Source organism: Acomys russatus, chromosome 12 (genome assembly GCF_903995435.1).
Source record: "Acomys russatus chromosome 12, mAcoRus1.1, whole genome shotgun sequence".
In the NCBI taxonomy this organism is placed as follows: domain Eukaryota; kingdom Metazoa; phylum Chordata; class Mammalia; order Rodentia; family Muridae; genus Acomys; species Acomys russatus.
The window spans coordinates 9991001-10004092 of record NC_067148.1 but is presented as its reverse complement, the minus strand read 5'-3'; the positions used below and the strand labels follow the sequence as shown (position 1 = coordinate 10004092).

At 42.8% G+C, this 13092-nt stretch overlaps 1 protein-coding gene across 1 annotated transcript in view; it reads right to left on the bottom strand.

The window, feature by feature from the left end:
• Plcl1 (phospholipase C like 1 (inactive)) overlaps nucleotides 1–13092 on the bottom strand; it is a 306702-nt gene that overhangs the window by 35298 nt on the left and 258312 nt on the right. Inside the window, exons 4-5 of the mRNA XM_051153833.1 lie at nucleotides 4312–4387; nucleotides 2056–2165 (exon numbers count right to left, since the gene is read on the bottom strand). Of these exons, the coding sequence (XP_051009790.1) occupies nucleotides 2056–2165; nucleotides 4312–4387 (186 nt within the window). The remainder of the gene's footprint in view (nucleotides 1–2055; nucleotides 2166–4311; nucleotides 4388–13092) is intronic.

Genomic DNA, 13092 nt, shown 5'->3' with positions numbered 1-13092 from the left:
TGTGTCATCAACTTCGTGGCACCCCCAGTTCTGCACATGCAGCATGCATGCTTGCACCGCGTGTGCTGTCACGTGAGCAAACACCGCCTGAAGACCTCAGCCTTTACTCGAAACGATTCAACATGACGTGTGGTTCTCACTCTATGTCCAAGATGTTCTGTCCTTACAGAAACAGGACAGTGCAAGCACCAGGAACAAAGCCTGGATGTTTCTACTGCCTTTCTTCAGCATGCAAATAGCAAATTAGCACACACATGGATTGTTTTGTTTTAGAATTGCTGATTTTTTTTAAACTGCCATTTGAATTGGTAGCTTGGGTTCATAAAACAATCATTACATGAACTATAGCTCAGGATTAGAAGCAGGTTTTCCACAGTTTCCGAAATGGCCCTAAACACGCCTCTGCCTTTTTGTACTATCAAAAGTGTCAATCTTAGCATTGATGGTGGCAAAGTCAAAGCATCAGAAACTCTAAGATGGTCTATACCCTGCAGCATCAAATCCTCAGCCAGGACTTAATTGCTGTTTGTAAGAACAAATAACTACACCAGTCTCACCAGTGTGAAATTTTGGTTTTGTTTTTAATAAATTGTGCAATTATATGTTTTATAATTGTTTAAAATTGAATGTCTTCATAGTGATCATTAGCAAATTATCTATATGCCTATTTCATGTATCTTTATACCTGGCATTGCAGGGAAGCTGGGCACGGTGGCACATACTTGTAATCCCTGCACTTGGGGAGGCAGAGACAGGCAGATTTCTGTGAGCTGAGGCCAGCCTGGTCTATAAAGTGAGTCCAGGATAGCCAGAGCTACACAGAGAAACCCTATCTCAAAAGACAAAAACAAACAAAAAAAAAAAAAAAAAAAAAAAAAACAAAAAAAAAAACTAAAAAAAAAAAAACTAAAAAATGTTTATGCTAGAGTTCTAGTGTTTTCTTTTCTAATGCTTCACCCGAGCCCACTCCTCGAGCCATGGTGCCCATCCCCACCATAGCCTCAGCCTGCTCCCTTACTCAAGCCAAGGTCAGTAAATCCTGTATTATCTGTGTTCTGCCAATGCCCACCACAGATCTCACACAGTAGGAGCTAATAAATACAAACGGATTGAATTTTTAAGAGACCTGTGTAATGTGTCTTACAGCTCAGTTCACACACACACACACACACACACACACACACACACACACACAGCTCTGTCAGACAGGTTAAACACAGGGCCCTGGGTTCAAACCTCAGCTGTGCCATTGATTAGCTGAGGGCCCTTTGGTAATATATAGATCCCAATGTCTCTATATCCTCGCCTGTAAAATGATAGTAATAGTGACGGGGACTGTACTAAATTATTATTCCATATAACTGCCATTAAATAGCACTGGACAGGATAGGCACTCTCGACATAGTAGCAATTATTAGTTTGGGGGGTTTTTTCCCCAACACAATGTCTAGAGTAACTTTTTGCTAGCAATTTAAGTTGTTTCTCTTTTCACGTCAGAAAACATAAAACATGGCATCCTTACTTCAAACTCCAAAATAATTTGTAGCAGAAATCAAATTACTATCTCAAAAACTGACTTCTAAAACATTTTTAAAATAAATATATTTGTAGTGAATATTCTTAAAATAAGAATCCTAAGTGTCCCCAGATATTCTGTATTTATAAGACTATTCCAAATCTTTTATGTTGGAACCCTCCCAGCAGCATTTGGCATGGCTTTACACAAATGAGAAAGCCATATTGACTTGCAGAAGTGTTCCCATAAACACACACACACACACACACACACACACACACACACACACACACACACACATCTCACTCATGTGCATCCCTTAGCCTCTTTCATGAACCTTGTTGCTCTATTAAGAAAAACAAACAAACAAACCAAGTTCTGCCCAGGCTTTGTCTCCCACCACTTAGAGTGAAACCTGGTGATCAGACTCCTTATGGCTTAAACTAAAATCACCATATTTGGTCCATGATGCTTCTCTTTACCTTATAGAGAAAAGGAGAGACACAGCAGCAAGGGGGGCAGAGAGGGAACTCACGTACCTTCAATACGGTAATGTTCCAAGCAAAGCTCTCAATCGCCTTGTTGAGCTTTCTTCCTTTCAAGCCTTCCTTTGCCCCCAGACCATGAAGCTCTTCACGGAACTCCATCCCTTTGAAAAGAACACATTATATTTTAGAGCACATTTCAGAAAAAAAAAAAATGAGTTTTTACCACAAAAAAAAAATGTTGTCAGGAAATAGAATTGCATATTCCTGAAAGCTCTAAGTTGATTTTTTTTTGTTTTGTTTTGTTTTATACATCCTATGTTGAAGGCATCTAAGAGTAACTGATGCAGGCTAAACTGAGATTAAGCAGCCTGAATGCACAAATAAACACAAGAGAAAATAAGAGGCAAACCCTCCCAACGGGTGTTGCTGACCTTACTTGGCTTTTCCTTGATTTTTATGAGGAAGGCTATGGAGTGTGGAGGTAAACCGATGTGTGTGTGTGTGTGTGTGTGTGTGTGCACATCTTTTGTTAGTGAACCAGTCCTGTGTCTTAAAAGCAGGCTGTGGAGCCTGTGCAGATAAAGTGGCCATTAGCAGATTTGATCCCAAATAAAAAGACTTTAAGAAACAGCAATCTTAGGCATAGCCACGTGTTTCATCTTTGGGGGTGGCCTTTCGTGTTCCACCATTCACTCAGGCTTGAGTGTCATAAGACAACACTGCCACCGTCTGTTTCTGCAGCCTTTCCCCTGGAACCTCAGGGTGGGAATCACATTCTCTCATGGACAATTTGTTCCATCTTTGGAGGGCTGGGCCTGACCCTGAGCCAAGATCTCCTTTAACAAAGATCCAGTCTCTCACCCACAGGCCAGACATTTATATGGATAAAGAAAGCTACTGGGTTAAATCTCTTGGGATCCTCTCTGTTCTGTGGCGCCCATTCTAATGCAGCTCTGCTTACTGGCGACTCATCTGTGAGGATGGCATCCAGGCAGGGCCACCGCACCAGTCAACTTTCTGGATTTGGGTCAGGTAGACAGTTGATTCTCGGAATGGACAGTGTCCTAACTGGGCTTGAAGCCGCTCGCGCTGGCTGGGAATTCGATAACGTCCTCCTTGTACTAGTCACCTTACTTTTATTGCGGTAGCCTAGAACCACATTGATGTTCCGTGTGCCCGTTTAACAGACATAGCGCATCAGGGCCAACAGGGGCACACTACCCAGGCTTCCATGCCGGTTCACCCACTCACTACTTGGACTACCCTTGAGGTTCACTAGGCTTCAGTCCCCTCACTGGTAAAAGGGCGGGAGTAAGTGTCACTGAGTGGGACTGTGGGGAACATCAAATGGCTCAACGCATATAAAGCTTGCAAAGCAATGCTGGGCTCCTGGATGAGCTGGGTGCTTTGATGTGTGTGTGTGTGTGTGTGTGTGTGTGTGTGTGTGTGTGTGTGTGTGTGTGTGTGTCTTTTGTCAACTAAAACATCTAAAGTTGTAGTATAGTATGCTGGTAAGTATAGCAAGAAGCACCAATTTCCAAGCCAGTCTGTGTTAACAAGTCAACTCTACTGTGTGCTGATACAGACACTGGATAATTCACCAGCCTCTTACATGGCCCATCTGTAAAAGGGAAATGAGGCATAGTCCTTTATGAGGACCAAGTAAGATAATGCATGTACATCAAGCATCATAAGCCCACTGGTAAAGCAAATGCCAGAACCATCCTGTCTCTCCTCCTCTTCCTCCTCCTCCTCCTCATCATTATCATCACCATCATTATCATCATCATCACTGCACATGTGGACCAAGGAGCCCACAGATGCAAGAAACAAAAGTTCATCGATACAGATGATAATGAGCATAAGCAAACATTAGATGGATACCCACATTTATGTGACCCCTCTCCCATCCTTAAAGAAAGAAACATCTAAAATGAGAACCAGGAAGAGCAGTAACACAGAAATAAATAGGACTATGGTTCAAATCATAACTCTGAAGTGGGCTTTAAGGGGTCACCTAAAACCACAGCTTCCCCACTAGCACAGAGACTCTGAGAGGCTCCCAACCACAAGGGCTTATTCATAAGCCCTCTCTTGACATCGTCCAACGCCACCCTCCTCTACACAAATATGACCTGCCACCACCTAAAGGTTTCCTTTACCAGACAAAGATAATACAGCCTAAACTGTGAACACCGCCTGAAATGTATTAATTTTATGTGGAAAACCAGAAACTTTTTGAAGCTGCTATGACTTGTCTTTGTGGTTTCTAAACAAAGTAGAAAAAATAGAAAAAGTGGAAAGTACCAGCTTTCTGACACTGTACAATCTTTTCTTGGACTGTGTCGGCCGTTTCTATGAGGACCCGGCTCTCTTGAATCATCTGTCACAAAACATCAAAGAAAAGTTGTTAGGAACCCTTAAACTGGCTCACTGGGAAGACAACATATAGAAATGTTCTTAAAATACATCGAGGAATGAGGGACCATCAATGAGAGGTGGAGAGAGATGGGAAAATCTCTGTCCCAGCTCTCACCCAGACACTGGGACAAAAGCCACCTTTTTCACAACTGCCCCAGGTGTGTAACATAAGAGACATGGGTGCCAAGTAATAATTGTTGAATAAATGAATACAAATTATAAATTAGTAATCAACACCGTAAAACTTGTGAAGGTTTAGACTGAATAAAATTGTTGATTTACATTAACGTCTTTAATTTCCAAGGAGTGATGCCCAGTGCATGCCTGCTACCACACGTGGGAGACAGGGTCAAGAAAGTGACTACAAGTTCAAAGCCAGCCTGTTTACCTAGCAAAAGTTAATCGGAACTACACAGTGGGGTTTGGCCCAGCCAGGGGTAAATATCAATAAAGGAGAAAGAGCAAGGGGTGAAAAAGAAGAAAAAGGAGGAAGGGGAAAGAGACAGGAGAAGGAGTTGTAGGCTTAGAACAATTTATCAAGTGGACAATGATAGCCTGGGACAGTGCAGCTTTCAAGTAAAAAAAAAATTAGTAGGGAAATTCTATATGGATCCAACATAATTTAGTCTTTTTCAGCATTTACAAATGCATCATCAGTTGACTTTTTATTTTCAAAAGTTATCATATGTTCCAATGAGTCAAATCATAGGCAGAATGTTTTCCTGACATTCAGGCAAAAGAAACATTCTCAGAAGTTGGAAAAAAAACCCCACATTTTCCATAATCAAAGTATGCTCCTGCTACAGTCTGGATCTTAAATGTCCCCAGAGTCACATTATTAAGGGCTGGATCCCCAGGAGGGCGCTCATAGCAGGTGGGGGAAGGCACTGGGAGGTCTTCCTGTCACTGGCGTTTGACCTTCAGTGGGACCGTGGGATGGAATCCTTCCTCTTCCCTCTCACTTCCAGTCATGAGGTAAATGGTTGGCTCTGCCCAGTGTTCCGACTACCGCCACGCAGCACACCACTAGACAGCAGTGATCGATGGCAGCTTCGTATGCTCCGGGGCCTCCAAATTTGTGAGCCCAAACAGACCATCCCTCTTTATAAATTGACTCAAGTGTTTGTTATAGCAATGGAGACACAACCCATCCAGCTACATGCTTTTGAAATATGGATTTTAAGGCTTAAGGAATCCTAGATATCATAACCAACCCCTGACTTTTGTAGATACAGAAACCATAATGTTAAAACTCCTGACCAGCAAAATGCAATTAATTAATGATGGAGCTAAGCTAAGAATCTCCATTCCTGGCATGCAATCTGTTTTCATTTTTTGATGGTCATCTTTTTGATTTTGCCGGCCCTCATCATGCCCACACGAGAACACATGGGCTCACACGGAGAACATCCGTGCTCCAGCCCAAAGGCACAAACAAAGCCTTACACATGATTCTAATCTGTTCTTTGGAAGATAATCTTTTTAAAAGATGACTGAGCTGGGTATGGTGGTGCATGCCTGGAATCCCAGCACTTGGGAGGCAGAGGCAGGTGGATCTTTGTGAGTTTAAGGCCAGCTTGGTCTACAAAGTGAATCCAGGACAGCCAGGGCTACAGAGAAACCCTGTCTTGAAAGAAAGAAAGAAAGAAAGAAAGAAAGAAAGAAAGAAAGAAAGAAAGAAAGAAAGAAAGAAAGAAGAAAAAGGTGACTGATAAGTTACTTGGATAGTGTCTTAACTTAGATCACTCCCGTTTGTGTTGGTTTTACACTCAAACAAGAAAACATAACACCATTCTTTCTATGGACTTGTGGCTGGTTTTCTTTGTATCGTTTTGTTAAAGATTCCCTTTGTGTTAAGACAAGTGACTACAATTCCTGCAGCATCCCATAATGCCACTGCCTCTATGCCAAGCCAAGATGGAAGAGTCCACTTTGCCAACTCTGGTTCTTTTGTCTAGACTGTCAATGCCATTTCTTCCTACAACTCACAGAAACCCTTTTAAAATGATTCCCTTATCTTTCATTTATCATTTCTATCTCTCTAGTCTCATCTCTTAACTTAAAATGAGCTAACAAAACCACTAATGAAATGTTGCAGTGGCTTTTGGGTAATTGGCCCCATCTCCCCTTCCTAACAAAGCCATCTGACCTCCATTGCTTCGGCTCTGTGCAGGACTCGCTGTGACTGCCAAAGCTGAGCCTTGGCCATCATCCGTTTCCCCCTGGCCAATTCTCTACTCGGAGTCTCTTCAGCTCAGCAATTAACACACCCCATTGTCCTTCTTGAGTTCTCTCCTCTGTTTCTTATTTCCTTTTCCCTTTCCACATATGTAGGAAACGACCTGGCCTTGGTTCTCTTTCTGCTCTCTGTTAATCTTTTTTCTTGATATCTTCATCCATTCTTGGAGTCATGAAACAGTCTTACCCACTACTATCATTTCATAACTAACCTTGCCTCTCTCTTCAATTCCAGTGGTTCACAATTGTGGTTTTCAAGGTAGGAGGTCATGTTCCCTGTGGCATGAAGTGGGGATGCGCGACATAGGTATTTGATGAAACAGGATTCTCTTTACATTTATTTTATCTCTAAAATGAAAAGGATGGCTTGTGATGCCTTGCTAAATCAAAGCCATGTGTTCCCAATATGGAAATCGGGGGATCATGGGGAAAGAAATGACTTTCATGTCAGAAAGACGCTGAAGGGCAGTTGCCGCTCCAGTATTTCCTCCAGAGTATCTCAACTTGCAAATGGCTGTAGAGCAGACAAGTGGTCTTGTTTGTATTGTACTATTATAAACTGCAGGGACTCCCACAGGGAAAATGAAAACATCCCCACAAGCTCAAGCAAACGGCACCTTACAACTGACTCTCCATGATTACACATCCCCAGTCACAATGTGAGCTGAAAAACAACAGTTTGATCCAATCTGTCAGGCACACTCAGAGAACACGGGAAAACTCTAGACTAGTTTCTACTTTTGATATTTTGTTATACAGACCCTGGTTTTGCAGTGTGCATTTATAGCTTATGATGAGACTATCTCGCAGTATTTACAGCGAATGCTAAGGGCCATTTGGGCTGAGTCCCCTGCTTGTTCTTCCTTCAGGCCCAGGCTCGGGTTAGGGAGGTTACTCCTGTGGGCAGCACAACACCTGCTTTCCCACCTTCTGACTTTTCTTGACATCAGCCAAAGGAACCACCACCAAGGATCAAGAGGAAGACGGCAGTAGAGCAGAGGGTTTAAATAGCTACATGGTTTCTTCCCTACTGGGTTAGAGTTTTAGGACTTCCTCTCTGCAAGCAACGGCTCCAGACAGGGGCAGATGCAGAAAAGGATCGAGTACCAGAAATAGCTGCCCCTTCCTTCCTTAGCCTCGGGTGTCAGCACAGCTTTCCACTGTCGCTAACTGCTGGATGCTCATCACCCACTGTAACCAGCTCCCTTTTGTCCCCTGACCTTACCCACTTGCTGTGTGTACAAGCTCCTTGCCCAGCCCAGTCTGAGAAGCGTAGATGTCACTGCTCACCAAAGAAGCTTCTTTTTGTAGGGGAAGACCATTACAGGAAACAACTGCTGGTCAAACTACAGAGAAAAACTGACCATGGCCTGGCCAGCCCCAAATGACATATCCACAACACAACTTTGGTACTTAATGCTCAGGAAATAGCACAGATGAGGGGGCAGTGCCAGAGGACCAGGAAGCCTGCTGTGAGAATACATCTTCTAGAAGCGATGGGCGGGAAGCTGGACTGATGAATTTGCATCCTGTCACGACTTAAAAACTCTCCATAGACACCACTTTTCTGCGGAATTCCATTCAAATTCATATTCACACACAACTTCCTATTTAGAGTCACTTTAAGGATAGTTTATCACGAACAATACGATTTTGTAGGGAAAAAAAAACTGAGCTGAAAGCTGACTTGCCTGAAGGCATGGGGTTAGAGAAATAACTGAAAATGGAACACAGGCATTATAAGCACTAGACCTAAGTATATGAGTTACTCTGAGGCCGGTGCTACTGCCTTCCTTCTAGTAAATACCAGGTCTTGGCTCTCTAGTTGTATGGTGGATTATCTGTCCAAATTGTTGAAAGTCATCAGACTTGAATTCTATTAAACTCAGCACATTTGTAAACGGGACTGCCTGCCTATGTGCTTGCTAACTAGATGAAGACAGTCTTCTTTAGCTTTGAATGCTTTATGTTAAATGGAATGAGTACAAGCATCATTTGTAGGCTGGCGTCTTTTTTATTTTGAGCATTCAACCCCGTGAAGATGGCCAACACTCTAGGAAACAAGCAAAAAACTCAGAATGCCTGCCAGCTGCCCGAAGCCCGTGCCACCTCCCGTGTTGGCAGTGATGTGCTCCCTGGGCCAGCATTAGCCTCAAGTCCCATCCCCCAGTGACTCATGGTGGAGCCAGGCCATAGAACCTGCACAGGGCAGACCAAAGGCCTCTGTCACCACATCTGTGGCGGTGACAATTCTACTGCTGTTACTGCTTTCTTCATAAAGGGGCATTTTATCTTCTCTGTTGTTCTATTTCCAAAGCAGCTGTCAACTAATCTTGAGAAACTGCTTGAAATGCTGGTTTTTACCCGGCTCCTAGCACAATTTATTTCATTCATAAAAACTGTCAGGTGAAGGGATTGTACGTGCTTCTCCGGTTGGTGTGAGTTAATAATACCTGGCAAAAAGCAATGTAAAGAAAGAAGGTTTCTTTTGGCTCATTCTGAGGAGGACAATCTGGCATGGAGCACAAGGCATAGTGGCAGGATTGCGAGGATGCTTCCTAACCTCCAGGAGGACCAGAAGGCCAAAGGAGGGAGAGGTTGGCATGAGTTTGGGACCACGACTTATGTAATAGTGTCACCCACATTCAGAGTGAATCTTCACTTCCACTGTATGTTCTTCAAAAAGAATCCTTACAGATATATCCAGTGTGGTACCTCATTCCTGCCCTGGGTGTCCCTTGCTCCAGTCAGATTAACAATCAAAATTAATCATCACACAAAACTGCTCTATAATTTTCAGGCCAATTTGACTAGCTCACTGCCTAAACTCAAGTGTAACAAAAATTCAAGAAGTGAGGAACAGAAGGTCAAATGAGGGCGCCTATGCTACACCAAAGAAATATCTTGAAATAGTTGCTTCTTGATGCATCCTTGCTATCCAGTGCTATTAAGAATCTGGTACCAAGTAGAAATCATCACCCCTCCACAGTTATTCTATTAGTCAACAACTCCCAAAATGCGTTTCAGAAGACATTGCTGTACCTAAGAGTGAGGAGGTTTCCATGCACCAAGTTTTCTGCTTTGCAATAGCAGGCTCCAGTTAAGCCAGTACAACATACATAGCTTTTTTTCCCCTGAGTTCTGTTGTTGTGTAAGCTAATGTACATTTTGAATTTCAAACGAATAGAATGCTTTACACAAACTTTATACTAGACTGTGATGGGAGAAAAAAATAGCTTTGATTTATTTACTTGTTTCAACTGAAATTGCTTTCGATAAAAAAAAACCTATATTGTGGGGGTCAGGGAGGAGCCTAGAGGGATGGCTCGGCAGTTAAGAGTACATGCTGTTCCTTCAAAGGTAAATTCCAGCACCCAAGTTGGAGTTCAGGTCACAGCCTCCTGTAACTCCAGCAGACACAAGAGCCTCTTCTGACCTTCACAGGCACATACACATACACACACACACACACACACACACACACACACACACACACCACACACCACACACTCACACACACACACCACACACACTCACACACACACACACACCACACACATACACAGACAGACAGACAGACAGACAGACAGAATGAGACTACTTTAGGAAGCTACAAGCGACTTTTTCCATCTACAGGCTATCTTTTGGCAATAACACATAAGAGAGTATAGTTAATCCAACCAATTATTCAGCTTAATTGTGATACTCCCCACTTGTTCAGTTGCCAAATATGCTTAGATGGCAGTTAGTTGGTTTGGTTTTGGTTTTTTGCTACATTTCTTTTTGTGTCAGCACAACCAGCTGCTTTACAAATCACCACCCAATAGACTTAGTAAACGATTAATCCTCGATTCACACTCTCTAGACAGCCTGACTTCCTTATCATCAGAAAATCTGTTTCTCTTACCGTAGTAAAGTTTTAACTTTTATGCTAATGTTAAATAATTCAGTCCAGAAGTCACCTTTGAAGAAAGCCCTGGTTTGCATGGTACAGTTGCAGCCCTCTTAAAACTAGTCTACCTCTGAATGGTGCATTCAGAGCACAAGCCACCCCGAGGTTCCCACATTAATCAAAAACACATAAAAGGTTAGAACATAATGAGCAAACATTTCTTGACTAAGAGTGAAAAATTAGGCTGGTGAAACATTAGAAAAGTAAAAACTCAGCCATCCAAAGGAAAAGGCACGTAAAGGTCAGATGGCATTTTCCTTTCCAAATCGTTTGCCAATGCAGTTCTGCCGAGGGCCCCGTAAGCCAGGGCGAAATGGAGAAGGTGCGCTGTGGTCCCTGTGAAGTCTCACAGGACTCGAGGTCAGTGGTTTACCACCCATGGGTCCCAACCTCTTGGGGGGTCAGATGATCCTTTCACAGGGACCGCATATCAGATAGCTGCATATCAGATGGGTACCTTGCAGTTCATAACAGAAGCAAAATCACAGTCGTGAAGCAGCCACAGAATAATTTTATGGTTGGGGGTCACCACAACATGAGGAGCTGGATAAACAGTCGCAGCACTAAGAAAGGTTGAGACCCTCTGGTCTAGGTCTTTAGACTCTGTCTGAGGACATAACATCTCATCACTCTCGGCAAGCTGAGTGTCACTGTTCCTTCCCTTTTTAATTGTAAGCTTTACCCCCACACACACTGGAACCACCCACCATGTACGGTATTGGGTAGAAATCAAAGAAAGGAGACTGAGATTGGAAGTAAGTCAGAGTGACTGAAGGAGGCTGCCAAAATCGTCCTTCTGACTGAGTCTGTAGCACAGAGAGCAAGTCACCGTGGCTGGCACCAGGGGGCCACCCATCACAGGTTATTAGCAGTAGCAACGGATGCTTGCGGGCTCTGATTGATCGACTCAAATCGACTGAAACATATTGAGGCCTAACCCTGGCTAGTGTGGTGGAGAAACACCTCCGAGACGGAGCAGCAGTCAGGTGAGCAGTTGGGAAAGACTGGCTAAGAATTAAGAGGTAACAAGCAACTTTCCAGGTGAGGGTAGGACAGTCCAGAGACAGAGGAAGTATGATTCATGGTGGCCTGAGAGCCAGAGCAACTGTGGTCTGGCTGAAGAAAGTCAGCGTGGCTGGAGCAGAGAGAGGAGGATGGTAAGTCTGCAGAAGTAACAGATCACAGAGCACCCTAAATCTGAAGCCACCATAGAGCCTGATGAAGGATGGTGGCATGGTCTACTGCACATTTTTGCACAATTACTCTGGGCCTGCGGAGTATCTCGGGAAACTTCTTAAAAGCAAACACCAATACATCAAGCAGAAATGATCCCCACCAATACACCACAGTCCTACAAAGTGAAAATGGTGCTTCTCCCCTCTGCACCCTCTGCACCATTTAAAAATAAATAACCAATAGTGACACTATAGTGTTCTCGGTCACTTCTATTGAGTACAGGCTGCACAATTTGGAGCCAATTTTTCTACAAAAAAATGGCAAGTCATTTTCATGGGGAATTATACATGGACTCCATTGAACTATTTCTGCTTTTCATGGTAAACTATTTCAGATTTTATTAAAAGCTAGCTCTGCCTACAATTCTATGCTGTGTTTTAAAAACAGGAACAAAAGAAAGGCTAATATTAAGATTTGGACTTCACAGGTAAAACAGAAAGGACCAAATCGCCATCAGAAGTTGCCATGTGAAGCAGAAACTGTCCAACAACAGCCCAGGAGCCGTTCTGCTTAATACAGACTCAGCTCTGGCTGTGGGCTGCCCTCGCAATAGATTATTTTCCTTTCTTAGCTTACAAGGGAATAAGTGATGTCTACTGTCTGTCTCTATGGCAACTAGTACCCTAATTTCACCTCTTAGATGGCAATTATACCTATTCACTGAACAGCTTTCAATCCCCACTTTTATGATGAAAAATTGATTTCACAAAAAATGCGACACAGGCAAAAGGTGAGCCCCACCCCATGCTGCAAAAGCAGGCTCCACATAAGCACTTGTGTGCAGAGTGCATTCAGTGGAGGTTTTTCCATTTCACTTAGAAAATGTTTATACCAGATACATTTCTCCTAGTTATTTTTAATGATAAAATATTAGTATTTTCTTCACTGACAGTTATTCTGCTATAAAATATATCATACTTGTTAGAAAAAAAATCAGTGGATACAGGAAACATTTGGAAAAGAAGAAATAAGAAAATAAATTTCACTCATGACAAACAAAAGTAATCACTGTTAATGTCTTCCTAGTATTGCACGTGTATATACATACAAATGCAATTTAAATCTCACTGCACATACATTATTACAACCAGACTGCTTCACAAAACATTGAATTGTCCTCCATGCCATTACCGTCCCTCCAAACAACTGATGGTGACAGCTTCGAAGGAGTTCCCTTGATGAATCTTTTCAAAACTTATTTCATTTTAATATATGTGTTTGTAGAAATTATGCCACACGTG